We start from the raw sequence: 19,235 nt of genomic DNA on the forward strand, positions 1-19,235 counted from the left end.
TGTCTGCTGCCTCTCAATCTGCCTGGCCTTTCCCTTCCAGCTGTGGATGCTGCCCCTGATGCAGCCCTTCTGGGCGAAACACGGCCTGTGTCGGGCATCATTTTGGTATATGGTACTTCTAATAAAGTCTTGATATTTCTCATTGATCTGCTGTTTTGACTTCCCTATTTATGCACTAAACATGGCCACTTAGCTCTGAATAGTGGGAGCTAATCAGACTCCACCCCTGAAAGGCTTCTGATAGTTGGCTTCCACTTCACTGCTATCTTGTCATTTTCAGCACTTCTAACCAGTTAAGTGCCCCTGAAAATGATTGCATAGGTGCATACGAGCGAGTTAGCCGGTCGGCAACTGTTCCCTGCACATTAATTCAATTTAAATATCGGCCAGACTCTTTCCATGTGCCTATTTTTATCTGCATATATACAATCACACATTTTTATACAAACCTTTCAGTATGTAAAATAGGCTTTAAACATGGACAAAGCTTTATAAAATTACCTCTCATACCAAGGGTGAACAGGTAACAAGAAATCAGTGACTTTTAATGCCCTGAGAAGTACTGCAAAGCCCTTAATGTTGTTCAGCCAGTATGATCAAATTGAACATTCCAACGCCCTTTCATTTGTATAATAGAATTACAGTCTAACAAAATGATTTTACCACTGCACTTATTTAAAGCATAATTAAGCAAAATAAGAAACACCACCAGGGAGTGCTTTCTAATTTAGCAAAGCCTGCATTGAAGTTCCTCTGGGTGAAGTAAGCATAAATTAGCTTTAACTACGAGGACTGCCAAGTAGACTTCTGCATTTTAGCTCACATGGCTTAGCACACCTGCTCTTTTCAAAGCAGGAACGCAAGGGCAAGGAAGCCTTGTTCTTTTCTATTCTTAGGTGCATGTTTTCATTTTTGTTTTGCAGTTACTAATGAAGAGTTTTAACATGGTCTTTTCTGCCCAGGTCATGTTCTGTATCCTTCATTCACCTACACTAAACGAAAGGACAGAGCCTTGCTGTGTCTGACAGCTCTCTTTGTTGGTGCATAACGCTCACGTGTTCTACTTATAGCATTTTGTATCTGCTGTGGAATTGAAAAGCTGTGTTGATGTCCAATGATTTGGAAGTGGAGCTGAACCAGTGTCTGTTTAGTTAGGGGTTTTTCTCAAGGATCACTGGAGGCATCTCTCACCTTATGAGGCTTCATGGAACACATAGTGTTCCTAATACTAGTGCTCATTGGACGCTTGGTACAGTTACTGCTGGCACAGATATGTTGTTGAAAGTTCCTAACTGAAGGGCACTAAGCCGTTAACATGGGGTTAGTGCATGAGAACAAGCTACCTTAAAATGCGTTAAAGCGTTATGTGGTATTTTGCCTGTTGGCACAGGGTATCCCACGCATTACCTACTTTTATTTTGGAGGGGCATGGCATGGGCAAGGGTGGGCATTCCCAAGCTGTCCAGCTAGCATTTTAGGAATACCATGCACTAACTGGATAATGCAGGGTTAACAAGACAACTCCTCAACAGGAGGAAGTGCTGCTGCATTACTTTTTTGCAGGGAAAATTAGTGCAGGATCTGCAAAAAAAAAGTCCTACTTTACTGCCACATTAATTCTGGATTTAGCATGCAGGAAGGTCCTGCGTTAGAATGAACTAAGCCCAGATTTCACTACACCTTAGACCAGGGGCGTAGCCAGACTTCGGCGGGAGGGGGGGTCCAGAGCCCAAGGTGAGGGGGCACATTTTAGCCCCCCCCCCCCCCACGGCGCCGCCGATCCCCCCCCCCTGCCATTTTTGGACCCCCCACCGCCACCAACAACTTTGACCCCCCCCCCCCCCGCCGCCAACCCTCTCCCGCCGCCGCCTACTTTGCTGCCGGAGGACCCCTACCCCCACCAGCTGAGGTCCTCTTCTTCCGGCGCAGAATGAAGCCTTGCGCCAGAAGAAGAGGACCTCGGCTGGCGGGGGTTGGGGGTCCCCTGCCAGCAAAGGTAGCCGACGGCGGTGGCGGGTTGGCGGCAGGAGGGCGGGTTGAGAGGATCGTCGGCAGGGGGGTCCAGGCCCCCGTTGCCCCACGTAGCTACGCCACTGCCTTAGACCTTAGTAAAAGGGTCCCCGAATGACTAAATGGCAGTAGAAGTGATCTCCGACTCGCTTTTCAGCTTCTGAACACTAGTTCTCTAGTTATTAACACATGGCTCTGTCTTTAGCACACTGTGAGACCTGCTCCAAAATAATATAATTCACCACTCTTCATCCCAAGAGATGCAAATAATAAGATACAAGCAAACAGAAACACGAGCTCCTTTTGAAAATTTGATTCATATGAACTGTAGGTACCGTTTAGACTACAGAGAAAGGACTCCTACGTCTTAAGAATGTTCGAGACCACAAGCACATGGCACATTATCTGCCCCTAGTTTACAGAAACACAAAAGCAAAAGGCCTTCCTGATTGGTCATGCACGCCCTGAGACAGCCCACGGTAGCGAAACCTTGGCCACAGTCAGTGTGACTGACTTTTCCTGCAGGTCTGTGTCTATTACTAACCTAGAAGTTTAAAGCTAAGTGTTCCTTTTTCACTTCTCACCTTTGTTTGGATCCATGAAAAATAAGGTTTTCCTGTGAAGTTTTAGCAAGATTTAAAAAGGGGAAAAGGTTTTTTTTTTTTTAATGCCGATGAAGAAGATTTGATCTATGTTATTTCCTCCATACCCTAAGAATCTATATTGGGTGAAGGTTGGGGTACAGAGGCTTTTTCCCTTTCTCATATTTTGCACTTCACAGGAATATAGTACTATATTAAGTATCTTGCAGTTTGTACAAGAGAGGCCTTTTGCTTTTGTGTTTCTGTAAACTAGATACTCTCTTATCCTTTTGATTAAACACATACATCATCTTTGTTGAGGTCCAAATCACAACTGTTTGTCTTTTCTCTACAGAGTAAAACCAGAAAGTCCCTTACTTGGCAGTGCACAGTCAAGTCATTTTAAAAGCAAACCTTGCAAATAAAGCCTCACATCTTGCTACTCTGGGCCCTAAAACTCCCAAACCCACAGTCAAGTCAAATCATCTCACTCTGGCTCAGATGCTCAAACCTCTGGTGCTGCTCAGTACGGCGCTGGAAAAATACCACCACAACAGCACTGCAATGCAGCCCCCTAATGCTCAGCGCTAATGACATGCAAATTTAGGTACACTATTGGCGCTGAGCATTAGGGAGTTGTTTCGAAGTTAGGGGAAGGACGACGCCTAGCACCTGTGCTGAAGAGTTGTGTGTCATGCACAGTTGTTCAGCGCATGCCCAGAACACCAGAGAGAGAGGGGAGGAGGAAGAGGATGCTGCTTTTAACTCCTAACCCTTACTCACTTGCTTAGTACCCTTATTTTATCATCCCCTTAGTAATTCCCTTACCTCTTATTTTGGGAGGAGTAGCCTAGTGGTTAAGTGCAATGGACTTTGATCCTGGGGAACTGAGTTTGATTCCCACTGCAGCTCCTTGTGACTCTGGGCAAGTCACTTAACCCTCCATTGCCCCTGGTACAAAATAAGTACCTGAATATTTGTAAACCGCTTTGAATGTAGTTGCAAAAACCTCAGAAAGGCGGTATATCAAGTCCCATTTCCTTTCCCTTATTTGTCCTAATTAGATTGTAAGCTCTGTTGAGCAAGGATGGTCTCTTCAGGTTCAAGTGTACAGCACTGCGTACGTCTAGTAGCGCTATAGAAATGGTAAGTAGTAGTAGAGCTGTGGTCTGCTGCCTTTGGTGCTTATAGCAGGGTGACCCCACCGCCCTGCAGGACACCAAGAAGATGCGACTCTGGACAGAGGATGGGAAGGAGACTGACGCCACCACTGCTTTCCTCTCCCAAGATCGGGGTGGACAGTGCCTGCCCCTCCCACCTAACTGGAGCCCGAGTCCTGGATTAGCTGGCGAGTGGCACTGTTTCTGCTGTCCTCTAGATTAAAAAAAGGCTAATTTTAAGCGAGACCATCCTGTTGGCCTCTTGCCAACTCAACACTGATGCTTGTGAGCTGGCATAGAGTTTAGAGTGATAGGATCACCCAAGTTCACAGCGCCGTTTTCTGAGCATGAGGGGAAATAGGAAAGGAGCTCATTTTAATCTCATTTAAATGCCATCTGCGGTATCCCTTGGCGTGATCATTGTCCCCTGCACTAGAGCCCTCTGAGCATTCTGTGCAGGTAAATGCAGGTGCTACTCCAGCACTAATGGCCCGTGTTTAACTTAACTTTGAGCATAGGGGCATCTGAGTTTTATCAAATTTCATTTATTTGACCTTCCTCAGAGGCAAATATCTCTGCTAGTGTCTTTGCAATCAAATTCAGGTCTGATTTGCAGCTGATTTTCCGTTAAAAGGTGGTAATTAAAAAAAAAAACTTTCAAAGACAGCACCCCACTGTTCATTTGGAATCTCTTCAGACATAAGTAGCAGAAATGTCTTTCTAATGGCCTCCTGCAGTCCCGGAAGCCGGGCTTCCTGGCAGGAGGGCCCGTCTTCATCGGTGCTGCTCTATTTCAAAGGGATTAATTAGCAACCCATAACCAATTTCTTAACTGACAAGAAGTGATATGTTCTCCTACAGAGCTGTAGAGTTCTTCTTGTTTTGTATTTGTAAATCCATTCAACCATTTCCAGTGCAATGCAAGCATGTGCTAATTCACCCTTTTGTGTCTCCTGCTATATGTCCGATATAGGAGGTTATCTTATAACAAGGCACCAATATGAAATGCCCAAAAAGTATGCCTATTTTATAAAGCGAAGAGATGGTTATGTGTCAGGGCTGGCCCCTAAGTGAGGCAATCCTCCCCACCACAGGCTGGTACAAGCAAGGCCTTCCCCTACCATGTCCAGCATCTCCCCTCCCCTCCCCACCTCTCCCCCACAAAAAAGTCAAACATCTCTCTCGTTTTCTATCTCCCTTTCTCAAGGTGTCCAGAATCTCTCTCCTTCTCTTCTGCAATGACCCCAAGACATACAGCTCATCTCTCCTCCCCCCCCCCCCCCCCCCCCCCATGTATTCAGCATCTTCTGTTCCCTCCATCTTCCCCCGCCCCCAGGTGATCAGCATCTCCCATTCCTTCCTTCCTCTTCAACCCCAAGGTGTTGACCATCTCCGGCTCCCTCCTTACCACTGCCCAAGGTGTACTGCATCTCCCAATCTCTCCTCCCCCTTCCTGAAGGTGTTCAGCTCCTCCTGTTTCCTCCTCCATCCCTCCCCAAGATGTTCAGCATCCCTCATTCTCTCCTCTCCCCTCCCCAAGGTGTTCAGCATCTCCTGATCTTTCCCCACCCTCTCTGGTGTCTGATGGTTTTCTTTCCTAAGGCTTCTGAAGTTGAACTGTCAAGGCAGTCAGTGTGTGAGTGAGAGACTCATCACTTCTGATGCGAGACCTTGAGTTTCTGTACATGCTCAAGGTCTGCCGGGCCCCACTCCCTCCAAAACAAGACCCCGCACCAGCAGCGATGAGATTTTTTGTAAACTCGCTGACTGCCTGATGCCTAATCTGCCTTATGGTTGGGCCAGACCTACTATGGGCATTAGAAAAGAATCTCCCAAAACAATCCCTAATTGCACATAAGCCCTCACACACAAATGTAAACTTGCTCCACAGGTGCAAATATGTGCACGAATATTTGATAAGCTACATGTATACATCACAACTCTATCCAAACTATGCTTCTATGCACACCTATACAAAGATCTCGTAAAAGTATGCCTGTGGTTTACACTTGAGACTTTTCCCATGTATTATTCAAACTTTACATGCAGAAAAAGCTTTATAAAATTACCCCCTTTATAGGAATATATTTGTCTGAGCAGTTCTGTATCGACACTCCTGTTTCTGAAACCCAACCTCTCCCCACCACAACACAAACATCCTCTTCTATGAGTTAAGGGGGAAATCTATAAATGACACTCAAAAATCAGCACTAGAAAAAATTGGTGCAAGTGTGATTCTATAAAGAGTGTGCACCTTTTATAGAACTGCACTTTAGCGCCAATTCCCACACCTAACGTTTGGCACCAGACTTATGCCTGCTGAAACCTTGTGTGAATGCTGACCCCATTATTCTACAATAAGGCAAGCAACTTTTCAGACTGCCCCTGACATGCCCATGCCCCTCCCATGGTCACGCCCCCTTTTGAGTTACACACTATTAGAGTTAGGCACCATGCCTTATGGAATAGTGCACAGCTAGGTGCATGCCAATTAACATCAATAACTGGCTGTTAGCACCTAATTAATGATGTTAATTGGCTCATTAGCCAATTAATTTGCATGCCCATCTATAGAATTTGGGGGTAAGTGTTTAGCACATACCAGATGTGCACAGCACTGTACAAAGACACAGCATGGTGTTCCCTCCTCTTTGGAATTCAAACAAAAACCTAAAAAAATGAGGTCATCTCTATGGGCCAGGGAAGTGTATGCTTCTTCTCTGCTCCCCAAATTCTTTTGCATGTCCAACATTGGATGAAATTTAAAGATATCGATCCGTGAAACAGAAAAGCACCTGGTATAATTTGGCTCCTGCAGCATTTTGTCATAGCTAGCACAGGTCAGCCACTTTTGAAATGCATGTGTGTGTTAGTACCCTTCATATCAATTTAACCCTTTACAAAATCCTGATTTCTTTTGCAGTCGGCAGCCTTGCTCAGAAGTTAGCCCCTCGGCACTGCTCTCTCATCCATAGGAGCCAACTTTTCAAAATTATTGGAGGTAACAAATCCAATGGAAATTACAACTCCCAGGACACAGTCAAGAAGTTTAATCAATATTGGGGGTACTCAAGCACCCACAGAGCTGGCTCCTATGCTTTCATCCTATATATCGTGCTAAGGCCTGTTGGGAGGGAACAGACAAATAAACGTTAACCGTACAAACACAGAAGATGTTAATACCCATTATTTTATCTTGGGAGGATCTGTATGATAGTTCATCAGGGAGAATTTTGCTACTATCTGGGCTGAAATGCTGCTTTACCCCTTTTCCATACTAGGCATATAGGACATAATTGTAGATGGTGGGGAACATACAGTGTCTTGTGGTTATTCACTATGGACTAGATTCTATATATGGTGCCTGAAAAATTGGTGCCAAAAATATTTCTGACTAGGCGTATTCTGTAAACCGCACCTAGATTTAGGTGCATCTAGGTGCAGCTTACAGAATATGTCTAGCGGTCATGCCTGTGCCTAACTCTGGGCGCATCCATTTATGCCAAGAAAAATTGCGTAAATACCGGTGCCTAAGTTAGGCGCAGAGCAGGTGTATTCTATGACCCTGCACATTTTTAGAATGCCAATGGTCCGCCTATTCCACAGCCATAGCCATGCCCCCTTTGGCAGTGCAGAATAGAATTTATGCACACCAATTTACAGAATACGCCAAGCAAACTGTGCATGTAAATTCTAATTAATGCCAATCAGTGTCAATAATTGCTTAAGTAGCAATTATCAGCATTGATTGGCTTGTTAAGTAATTAAATTGCAAGCACAACTACAGAATGTGACCAGATTTGAATGCAGAATTTCAGCTGCGCTATATATCCGGAAGTATGTGATACTATGAATGAAAAGCCTAATTTATTAAAGGGAAAGTGTGCCTTCTCTTTCCAGCTTCTTTTCCAAGGACTACTGGCTTCCCTTAAATGTTTAGCTTTGAAGAATGAACTTTCAGCCTTACAGGCATCAGCCACAGAAAAGAATTTTGCAGAAAAGCTTTCTCTCATTTGCTTTGCACCAGATGAGTCCCAGTGCATGAAGAACAGTGGCCAGGGCCACAAAAAGTCATTCATATGTGCACATTTCTAATGTCATCAGTGCACCGAGTTTAAGCTTCCTTATGTTATAAGGAAAGTGGCAAAATACACCACCAAAGAGAGCAAACCCCTGAATCAGCATCCAGCAATTAAAATTTAAACTATCCAGAATGCTCAGTAACCACATCAACTTTTAAGAATTAACTTAATTTTCATACAGATGTATGTAAACATTTTAGCACCCCTGTCAATTTATATGTTTCAATGAATCCCTAAGTGAACAGAAGCTAATACAACTTCTACACAGTGCAAGTTAGACGTGGAAATCTAAATCAAAATGGAGGAGAAACAAACCACCAAGAGAAAAATATTTTGTGTCATATCAAAGTGTGCTCAGCCTCTATCCAACAGGCAGAGTAGTGTGTAGTTAGATATATTCATCCACCATGTGCCTTCACGGCATATCTGGGAAATCCTATATCTAACCCCAAATCAACCTCAGCAAGAGTGGTTTATAAGAAGGATAAACAACATGTATCTTTGATTCACCAGTTCCATCTGGCACATATTAAAGCCTGAGAGGGCAATTCTAAATGTAGACGCGACAAAGAAGTGCGCTTAGCGCCAATCCTATAAAGATGTTAAGGTGCTCCTGACCCATTATAGAATAGTAGCGCAAGGTCGCTATCAGGCTCATTTTCAAAGCACTTAGCCTCCCAAAGTTCCATAGAAACCTATGGAACTTAGCCTCCCAAAGTGCTTTGAAAATATGCCTCTTTGGGCACCAAACTTTAAGCATGACAGTTTCTGCCAGGTCAACAGCAGGGATAAGCTGGTGTCTATAAGGTACACACACTGCTACGCGGGACACCTATGATGCTCATGCTCTACCCACTGCTATACCCATTCGCTGTTACACACCATGCGACCAGAGCAACTTTTATAGAATAGCGCCTAGCACATACACACATGCCAATATTCACACGCATAAGTGCACCTGTTCTATAAATTACTGTGCGCATTTGGCGCATAAATTCAGGCACTCTTTATAGAATTGTCCATTGTATGAATGTGAATGAGAAAGGAAAAATATTCAACATAAAGGAATCCTTCACATGCTCATCTTCCAATGTAGTATATGCCATCCAGTGTAAAAAATGTGACGAAGGGTACTATATTGGAGAAACAAGCCAGATGCTGAAAAAGAGATTTAATTTGCATAGACATCATATGAAAAATGCCAGTGCCAACCAGGATGTTACCTCTGTGGGACAAAACTTTACAAAACCAGAACACTGTACCAATGATTTTATCGTGAGAATACTGAAAGGAAACTTTAAAACAATACAGGAACGCATGACCTTTGAAATCAAAATGATTAAATATTTTGACACCCACCAGACAGGACTTAACAAAGATCTGGGTTTTCTAGCCCATTATAAACCATGAAATTTCACTGCTTTGTCACCCTCTGATCACCATGCATATCTCTCTGTCCTCTCAGCCCTCTCTGTTTCTCACCTAGCCCAGTCTGTCACTGAAATACTTTGATGTTTCACTTATATATGATGTTACTTATCAAAATTTGCTTATTTCCGAACTGATGAAGAAGGGCTACCTTCGAAAGCTAATCAAAAAATGTATTAAGTTAGTCCAATAAAAAAGGTATCATCTTATTTTCCTTTCTATGTTTTATTTTATTCTATTTCTATTGATTACCTTTAAAAGTGGACTAACACAGCTACCACATCTCTGTACTCAGAGATACAAAGAAAGTACACATACATAACATACAAACATTTGCACACATATATGTAGGCCTCCCCAACACACACAATCATGCATTTACATACAGAGGGGTTGAAAAGAATTCCATGAGCCATGCCCTGCACACTTTCTCCATTTTTTTTTTTTACTCATCTTTCACCCTTTTCTCTTTGTCACAATACTTGTTCATCTCGGCTCTCCATCTCTCCGAGTTGCTTCTTCATCAGTCACCTGCTTTCTGGATCCTTTCTTCCAGCATCTCACCTCTCTCTAGGGTTGCCAACTTTTTGACAGAGAAAAGCCCAACACCTGCTCCATTTCATGCCCCTCCTTTGTCCTCCCCATACTCCACCCCATCTCTTGCTATATCTATTGTCGCAGCCTTCCTCCACCCCTCTACAACCAACTGTCTCAGTGTCTCTTTTGTACATTTCTCTTTTCCTGTCTTTGTAGGGTTCTGTTCATTTAACATTTCTTCTCTCTCCATGTCCACCATCCATCTCCTCTCTGTGTCCCTTATCCATCCTTCCAGCATTTCCACTCTATGACTCTGTCCCTGTTCACTCCCCCTCAGCATCTGTCCTGTGTCCCTATCTTCCCCCATGTTCATCAATTACCCTCTCAGAGTCCTTGTCCTCCCCGTTTCCAGCATTTCCCCATGTCCCTATTCCTCCCTTTTCAAGTACTGCCCCTTCCATGTCCTTGTCCCTATACTACCTCCATGCCCAGCATCTCTGTAGCCCTTCTTCCCATACAACACACCCTGGGGCCAGCACCTCTCCATGACTCTCCCCTGCCCCCCTCCTGGTCTGCTGGCATCTTTCCCTCTCTTCCTGGCCGTGACCTGTCTCCTAAGATGCAACGTCCTATAGCTGCGTGGGTGGGATGCAGCCAAGGGAAGTCCCCAAATGCAGGCAAAAGCAGCTAGCCTGAATCATTGCGACTGTGTTGCTCTTTAGCAAAGGCACTTTCAGGACCTGGGAGGTGCACGGGGAGAGGGACAGACATTGCATGAACCAGGAGGTGGGTGGAGACAGAGGCAACAGGGAGAGAAAGGGAGAGGGAGATGCCAGAGTGCCTAGGCATCAGTGTTAGGGACAAAAAAAAACAGCTTTTCTACTGCCGGTTTTGAGGGTTTGCCAGCAGCCAGCCTGGCTGTTGAAATACTGGCCAGGCCGGCTGAAAACCAGCTAGTTGGCAACCCTATCCCTCCTCTTCTCTCTGAGTAGAGGGCCATAGTGGGATTATGTGCTTCTTCTGACTTCCCTTGAGCTTTCTTCTTTTTTCCTGTCTAATATGATGGTGTTTCTTTCCTTTTTTCATTGTATTTTGATTGTAAACCACTTTGCTTGGTACCCCCAAAAGAGCGGTATATCATTTATTGAACATTAAACAACCACTTCCTTTGTAGCTCTCTCATTACACCTCATACTGTCTACTCACAGCCAATCCCTTTTCCTCTCATCCCACGTCAACCATTTCATTTCACTCACCACCTATCATTTTTTCCAATTCTCTCTAGTTTGATTTTCTCACCCCCAATTATCCTTTCTCATGCTCTCCAGTCACCCCCACTCTCAGATTTTTACCCCATTAACCCCTTGTATAGTCTCCCCTTCCCTCAGTATTCTACCATACACCTTTTCCATCACTCTTTTGGGCTTTCACACATCCATTCCACCTCTATCAGTTCTCTTAAACCTTTCTACTCTCCTAATATTACCTCTCCTAACTTCGTGCTTATGTAGCAGGTTCTAAGGCAGTGCACCTGTGCTTCTAAGTTTGTGCTTATGTAGTTGAGAGGGCCTCTTGTGTTGTGGCTCAAGCCTGACCCATCCCATCTTCACTGCTTCTGGTTTTACCTTGGAAACACTTCCCACAACCAACTCTGCTCCACCCGACATTATCTCTGGCTTTCTTTTACACATCCTGTTCTCCAGCTCTCATACCCTCTGGTTCTCATGTATACAATGGTTCTTGGGTGAAATTGTGTACCAAGAAAATACAGGGGCACAAAACCCCCTCCTCCACAGGGATCTCATTCATGTCCCACCCTATCCCTCACACCCTCCATTTCCGCAACCCTAGTCCCGGTCCTTTCACACCTGCTGCAGCATAGATCTTGGAAAGAAAAAAAGTTATTAAAGATCCCAAGTCTCCAAAGCTAGGTTTAAGGTCACAGACAGAAGACAGTATCATCTCAATTTATCACTCCCCTCTCAACATTTACACCTCTCTCTCCCCACCAATCACTCAGGGAGCTGTGGCCTGGGAATATCTCTGCTCTAATTCTCTCCTTCCTCCTGTCCTGCTGGCAAATTCCTGGAGAAAAGAAACTGGAGCTGGCACAGTAGGGCAAACAGAGTCCTGTGCTCTAAGCTTTAACCCTTCCACTCTCGTTATTTCTAATCCCTCATAAGTGCTAAATTTTGTCTCTAGGATAGAAGAGAAAGGAGCTGGAGAAGCTAGAGTAGGTGCTTTTCTTTGCTCTTCTGTGTCTGCTTCAGCCATACCCATCCCTTTCTATCCTTCAGTAAAAGGAGAGCACAACCAGATTAGGCAGTGGATCTTTGTTCTATTTGCACCTGGCTCATCCCCTCCCCTCCTGTTCCTCACATGCTGCCTGGAAGACCATACATAGCTATGCCCTGGCTGTTACCACCAAGGACTTACCCTAGCACACTGGAAGAGAAGCACTGCTTTACGATAACTTTTGTGATGAGGTTGTAGAAAAAGTTTCCTTTTGACAACTCTCTCATGGACCTGTGAAGAACTATTTCAGCATCAGTTAAACTTTCCAACTGGTTGTATACAATGATCTATGGGTCTTGCCTTGCAGATCTGACCAGTTTCCTGGTAGTTTTCTTAATCCTCCAGATTTTGCCTTGACTTAAAACAGTTCCACACAACTTTCATTTAACAGTATTTCTAACCGTTAAAACTGCTATTTTTTTTAGAGCCTTTCTCTTGCTTTGTAGGAACCAAAGCACTTTTTTTTTTTTTTACACACACGTACAGGGTACTGCAACAGAATAAAGTTTGGAAGGAAAAAATCCTACGACCCAATGACAAACTACCTCACCAGACTATTGGAGACTGCACAGGCTGTCAACTGCTACCTCTGCTGAGACTGAGAAAATACTGGCTAGTGGAGGTTCTGCACAGGTTATATATACAGGCTTCAAAAGCTTAGTGTTTTCTCAGTCTCCCTCTGCTGGTAGGAGGACATAACCCACGCGTCTTGACCGGTCTGGAGGGTCGCTGAGGAAACTGCTATTTTTTTAGAGCCTTCTTTTGCTTTGTAGGAATTCATTATCTTCATTTTTAAATGCTCAGACAGAGGAGACCACGACTGTTGAAAGTAGACAGAACAGCAAACAAACCGGAAAGTTAAAAGGATTTGTTCAACCACAAAATCATCTTCACTTTACTGAAAGTCAGAGTCACTAAACACTGTGGGCCTTATTAACTTTTTAAAAAGTTGAAAAGAATCACCTAGAAAGCTGTCCAAACTATTACACCTATCAATCTATGATCCACCTTGAGCTTGTGAGTTGTAGTGGAGTATAAATGTACTTTTAAATTAAAATTAAATTGAAATCATTAATGTATTTGTTTATGTATCAGAGTTTGTATCAGCCTATGCCATGGTATTTAAAGCAAGTAGTACAAATGTATAAGCGGCAATGAAGTTTAAGATCTGAATTTGAGAAGCGAGTGTTTATGCCAGATCTAAGTAAGATTCACTATGCTGAGACATCTGCATGCGCAGTCTCCAAAGTGGGACCTGCATATGCAGATGTCCCTTCGGGGTACGTAAGTGTTGAAAACATGTTTGTTTTTCCAGGCATTCTCTTAAAGAGTCATTTTTTAGTGCAAACTGAGTAGAATTTAATGCTAGGTCTTTTTTTTGTTATGTATTGATTTAAATTGTCAATGTTTGAAACGTAAGCCACTTAGTTTTATTTTAACGGGGGGTGGGAGTGTATAACTTTTAAAAATAAATTAATAATGTTAAACATATGGTAATCAGTACTTTTTGGCCATCACAGGGTTTTCTAAACCGGGCCATACTCAGATACCAGTGCTGAACATCCAGGTATTTGGCAACCACTAGCAGCTATCTTGGTCCCAGCCAATATTCAGCACTGATACCTAGATGGCTATCCAGACAAGACAAAACAGCTAGTTCTTTGACCTAACTTGCCTGGATAGTTATTCAAAGCGCTGGGTACCAGTAGTACCTGGATAACTTGCTGCTCCATCCTGGCACTACCTGAATAGTACTGAGGCACTAAATAGCACTACTTGGCCCTGGTGTGCACTCGGGTAGCAATTACTGTATCCTAGATAACTCTCTCTAAATGTCGATCCCCTTTTGTTTAACTCCGTACCATATAGATGTTATGTCAGCATTTGTTCACTTAGGGATTCACTGAAACATGGGTCCCTAAATCTTTGCACATGAACATAAGAATAGCCATACTGGGTCCATCTAGCCCAGTATCCTGTTTCCAAGAGGGGCCAATCCAGGTCACAAGTACCTCTGGCAGAAACCCAAGTAGTAGCAACATTTCATCCTACCAATCCCAGGGCAAGCTGTGGCTTCCCTCTCAAACACTCAAGCAAAATCTAATATGATAAGTAATAGAATTTGAATGAGTTTCTGCTTTTCCCCAGCTCCCAATCTATATTTATTGGATCAAGTTAGATTTGTTACTGGCTTCAGTTTTTAATGCTGGTTTCATGAAATGATTTTACAAATTCTTTCAGAGAAATAATGATTCAATATTCAATCTGGCCATTTGTGAGAAACACTCTCCTTCCTTTTAATCTACCCTCACCAGTTTCATGGCAACTGTCTTGTGCTCCAGCATCCATCTCGTGTTAAAATGAGTCCATCTCTGTATGCTTCAGTTGCTTCTGGAAATCTCTGGACCCTGTAGCCAGCTCCTGTCTGTAGTCATACAGGGCTTGGAAATCTTTGCTGTTCCTCAGTAGTTCATTATTCTTGCGAGCTTCATAATGAAACTGAGAGTCCTTCATCTCATACCTACAGAAGAATGAAAAAAATAATTTGATTATATGAACAGGGATATCAAGATTTACTTTCTACTTTTTTGTGATCTTGCAATTTTCTCCTGCTTCTATGGGCTTCCAACTGAAATCAGAATTAGTATCCACCACCATGAGCCTTCATTTGCAACTAAAAGTTTATTTATTATTTTTACCTAATTGAATTCTCCTCCTACCACATAAGTACATAAGTAATGCCATACTGGGAAAAGACCAAGGGTCCATCGAGCCCAGCATCCTGTCCACGACAGCGGCCAATCCAGGCCAAGGGCACCTGGCAAGCTTCCCAAACCTTCCCAAACCTCTCAACATACTTGAACTGATCATTGTAGCAATGGGCCTGGGCCATGCATCGGAGCTCCTTCCAGAACTTCAATCATGAACCCTTGAATTCAGTCATTAGATGGCACCAATGGGTCTGAATTTAGCTCACACTTTTTTTCAGTAGTTCAAGGTAAGTTACATTCAGGTATATTCATTGCATGATGATGTGGCTCCTTCCACATCAGGGCTGCATCTCCTGCCCCAATCAGCAGTGAGAGTGAAGGACCTGACCTAGGAAATGAACCCAGGTCCTCCACAGAGCAGTGCACAGCACTGCCACTGAACTAGTCCTCAAGCTTTTTCATCATTTCCCAGCTCTAGCATAATCAGTGGATCTATCCCAAGATCAAGAGTAATTTACAAACCATTGTCTTGTTTTCCTGCTCTTTATTTCTGATTTTATGGGTTCATTGATCATAAAGAGGGCTTCACCTTTAACCTAATTAGACCAGCACCGAGATCTGTCAGGAAAGGTCTGAACTGCAAGGAGCTCTCTCATATGTTCTGGACTGGTATGGCAGCACTGACCCAGCTTCAGAAATTAACACGCAGCATGGGCCACTCTTGAGAAGTAGCTGCCATGGGGCATGCAGCCATATAACTTAAAAGAAGACTGCCCACATATCAGGAATCTCTGACACAGAGAGGCATTCATACAAGCTCTCAGATCATTTTGCAAACTTAAGAAAAATCAAGGGCCTCTTTTGTTAAAGTGTGTTAACATGTGCTAATTCCTGCATTAACTGCTTTGTATTATATGTTTTCTGAATGTTAGCTATTATTGAAGTCTATCTTAGGACATTCCTGTCAAAGGTAGAATATTGTTTTAATAAATAAATACACAGCTACAGACATACACTGACACATGCAGAGGGATCTGATATTATTCAATGAAAGATGGTCCGCATGCATTCCTCACCTACTCCCCCCATGCACAGATACACACACAGATGCGCACATATATACACAAGCAGGTGGTTTGGAAAACAGTCAATGAACCATGGTCTGCATTGCTTTCCCCACTTGTACGTTCATACCATTTAGGTTTTGGGCCCCTGGTCCTCTCCAGTTCTTGTTGCCTTTTCAGTTCTAGAAGTAATTCCTCCTCCACTCGAAGGCGCTCCAGTCTGAGCCGAGACAACTCTTGCTGGTAGGGAGACATTTCCACCAGTGAACTCTCAATGCCACCATCTCTCAGAGTCTGCAAAAACCTGACAGAGAGTCAAATTATTCAGTCCTATTTCTTAAATGCCACTTTCCACAAGGGCCACAAAATGTGAAGCATTTTGACAGAACTCTGTAATATAATCCAGGCCTGGGCTGTGTTGGTGGAGTGGGAATACAGGATTGACCAGATTAGCAGAGCATATGGAGAGATACAGAACTGAGGTACACTGGCAGGACTGGATTATGGTGGGGTATTAAGGACTAGGAGAGTTATTAGTAGAGTTCTATGAAACACTTTGCACAGGTAAGCTTCTACCATGCCCAATTTTAGGTGACTGAGTAACTGATTCTTTTTCACACAATGGCAATCTTTTGTGCCCCCCCCCCCCCCCCCCCCACCAAAAAAAAAAAGATTTTTATTACCTTTCACTAATCTCCTGAGCAGTTGGTGCTGATACTGCAGTTGAAGGTAGACTGTACGGACTCCATGAGTGGCTAAGCTCCCCTCTTGTCTTCATCTTGGGTGGAGTATAAGACCTAGTGAGCATTGCTCCTGGCTTGTATGACCTTGACCTTGACTGTCTGTTAGAAGCTGTTGCTTTGCCTCCAGATCTTGGCCTCCCGAAATGTGGTGGAGGTTCAGAGCAAACATTGGTCTTTGCAGAATTTGGTTTCCAGATAGGTTTCGGAGATTGCGATCGAGATCTCAACCATCGGGTTCTTTTGGAAGCCGGGGAGAAAGACCGAGATCGATCAAGAGACTGGGATCGACCTCTGACTATAGAGACCTTTGTTTTATTAGGAGAGCGAGACCTGACAGGCATTTTTGGAGGCAATAAGGATTTGACTCCAATCACATGAGGTGCCCCGAGCCTGACTGGAAAGGATTCCCTATAAGCCAAGTCTCCTGGTGACACTGGAGATGATACATAGTCCTGACTGGCGATCTGACTTCCAAGAAGCCCTGTAAGACGATCCACTGATGATCTTGAAACCGTGGAAAGGCCCAAGCTTTTCAATGCAGGAAAGTTTCCCAAAGGTTTGACCAAATGGATAGGATTTAGAAACCACTCAGATTCCTTAGGTATGTTTGGTGAGCCTCCAATATTTTCCCCTGATGATGTCCCATTGACAACAGTCGGCCATGATGATACATGTGAAGAATTAGAGAGATTTCCATTTTCTGTAACACCATAATTTGTATCTTGCAAATTGTCAAGGTCAAATGTCAGACTTGAAGCTAAGCTGTCTACTTGAACCCTAAGTTCCCGTAAGCTTTCTTCTAGGTCATCAATGCTTGGGTTCTCCTTCGCATATGGAACCATTCTAGATTCTAGGTAACAAAATATAGAATTCATGATTTTTAAATCTCATTTCTGCCATACAGTTTTAACATTTCTGTATGGAGTGATGTTGAACCAGTTTGCAATAAATGTGTGTTTCCATAGCTCTTTAAAAACATTTTCAGTTTGATAGCATTTGAAAACAGTTCAAAATAGCCAGTGCTACAACTGATACAGTAAGCCATATTAACAGATTACATTTGTAACACATTAGATTAACAAGAACATGATAAATTTGTTTTTCAATTGGATTAGGGAGACAGATCTAGCCTTAAACAAGCTATATCCATGCATTAGGCCAATTAGCTCCAGAAGGATCTCAGCCCAATTAGCACTGATCACAAAATATGAGGCTTCCTGTACCTTGACAGGGTTGTGAGAGGTGAGGTACTTTTGTGGCAGAGCTGAACTGCAGCACAGCCACCCCACTGTTTTACTAGCTTCTACCTGGTTACATTTATTTGCATTGATTTCCATATTTTTATTTTCAAAGTAAACTGTAGAGGGGTGTGCAGAGTGGGAGAATGGAATCTGGATTTAATTCATGCCTTTTTCAGTAGTAGGTCAAGACAAGTTATAGGTACAATAGGTATTTTCCTATCCCCAAAGAGCTTACAATCTCAGGAGCATACTTATCAACATGGGCTACCATTAATAGAGGCTGACTGAATTTTGGTTTTGGTTATGACGCCAAAACCAGCCCAAAATCCTTTTTCTACGATTTCAGTTTCAGCTGAAAGATTATTTTAATTTTCGGCTATGGTTTTGGACGAAAATGACCAGGTGTTTTTTGGTGGAAGCCAAAAATATGTGCTTTGCCCCATTTGTTCCTTTACCCCCCAAACAAGAGTTGCCCCTCCTCCCAAGTGTCTACCCCCCCCCCCCCCCCCACCTGTAGGTCCCTTGGGCCTTTCTTACAATCCCTGGTGATCTGGGGTGTAGTTGGGGCATGAGTGATCCCTTGTTACTCCTGTGCATTCTAACTCTGCTGTCAAAATGGCTGCCATGACTGGGGCATCCCTCCTGCCCTGAATACACCATAAGACTAAGGGGGGCGATTTCAAATACTGTAGTTATGATCTTGCACAACAGTTTACATGGTAATTAGAGTGCTCCAAATAAATGCTTCTGATACAAAATTTTAGCAGAAATTTAAATCTGAAAAATTGGGATGATAAGCTCCTTAGGAATTAGCCTCTCTGTAGAGTTATTTTATTTTTTGTTTTTTTGTTACATTTGTACCCCGTGCTTTCCCACTCATAGCAGGTTCAATGTGGCTTACATATTATATACAGGTACTTATTTGTACCTAGGGCAATGGAGGGTTAAGTGACTTGCCCAGAGTCACAAGGAGCTGCCCGTGCCTGCAGTGGGAATTAAACCCAGTTCCCCAGGACCAAAGTCCACCACACTAACCACTAGGCCACTCCTCCACTCTGAGTGTGGTGCAAAGTCAGCCACTGTAAAAGCACTGTGGCTTTTAGGTTCAGTTTTCATTAGCTGTGGTCCATGTGTGTGTAGGCTATTTTGCTTCAAGGTAAAATATGTTTTTTCATTATTTAAATTATATTCTGGCTCAGATATTGTAGGTTTAGCAGAGAGAGGCAAACTGAAGCTCTGAATCCTCTGTGGCCCTCACTGGTTCACAGTTTCGGTTTCAGCTTTGGCTGCAGTTTTGGTTTCGGCTGAAAGCTTTCAGACAGTTTCGGTTTCAACTGAAACTAAGAAAAGCAATTTCAGTCGGCCTCTAACCATTAAGATGTG

General features: G+C 43.4%; 1 protein-coding gene across 4 annotated transcripts in view; it reads right to left on the bottom strand.

Moving 5' to 3' along the window:
* Window positions 1–14,142: 14,142 nt before the first annotated feature.
* Window positions 14,143–19,235, bottom strand: part of LOC115456518 — a 77,863-nt gene continuing 72,770 nt past the window's right edge. For all 4 annotated transcript variants that reach the window (XM_030185651.1, XM_030185649.1, XM_030185652.1 and 1 more), the window contains exons 3-5: window positions 16,552–17,461; window positions 15,999–16,172; window positions 14,143–14,614 (exon numbers count right to left, since the gene is read on the bottom strand). In XM_030185651.1, the coding sequence (XP_030041511.1) occupies window positions 14,449–14,614; window positions 15,999–16,172; window positions 16,552–17,461 (1,250 nt within the window). In that variant the 3' untranslated portion in view covers window positions 14,143–14,448. The remainder of the gene's footprint in view (window positions 14,615–15,998; window positions 16,173–16,551; window positions 17,462–19,235) is intronic.

The sequence above is a fragment of the Microcaecilia unicolor genome, chromosome 13, assembly GCF_901765095.1.
Source record: "Microcaecilia unicolor chromosome 13, aMicUni1.1, whole genome shotgun sequence".
In the NCBI taxonomy this organism is placed as follows: Eukaryota; Metazoa; Chordata; class Amphibia; order Gymnophiona; family Siphonopidae; genus Microcaecilia; species Microcaecilia unicolor.